Below are 218 nucleotides of genomic sequence, written 5' to 3' on the forward strand. Positions count from 1 at the left end.
ACACTGCTCTGTTGAGGGGTTGGGGGCCTGGCTCACCTTGACGGCCATCAGGAACTTGTTCCATGCGTCCTTGTTGGCTTCCCGGCCCGGCCGCTTGAACTCGATCTTGTTCCTGAGCACGGGGTACCCTGGTGGGCAGCGACCCCCTCAGAACCCAGCCCTGCGCACCCCTGCCCTCCGCCATGGGCAGGGCCGGGCCTGGGGCGGTGGAGGGGGCC

The 218-nt window shown here is 68.3% G+C and overlaps 1 protein-coding gene across 1 annotated transcript in view; it reads right to left on the reverse strand.

The window, feature by feature from the left end:
• Nucleotides 1-27: 27 nt before the first annotated feature.
• IFT172 (intraflagellar transport 172) overlaps nucleotides 28-218 on the reverse strand; it is a gene marked incomplete at both ends in the record, with an annotated part of 29018 nt that continues 28827 nt past the window's right edge. The window contains one exon of the mRNA XM_010192284.1: nucleotides 28-128. Coding sequence (XP_010190586.1) covers nucleotides 28-128 — 101 coding nt within the window. The remainder of the gene's footprint in view (nucleotides 129-218) is intronic.

Source organism: Mesitornis unicolor, unplaced genomic scaffold (assembly GCF_000695765.1).
Source record: "Mesitornis unicolor isolate BGI_N332 unplaced genomic scaffold, ASM69576v1 scaffold5339, whole genome shotgun sequence".
NCBI lineage: Eukaryota > Metazoa > Chordata > Aves > Mesitornithiformes > Mesitornithidae > Mesitornis > Mesitornis unicolor.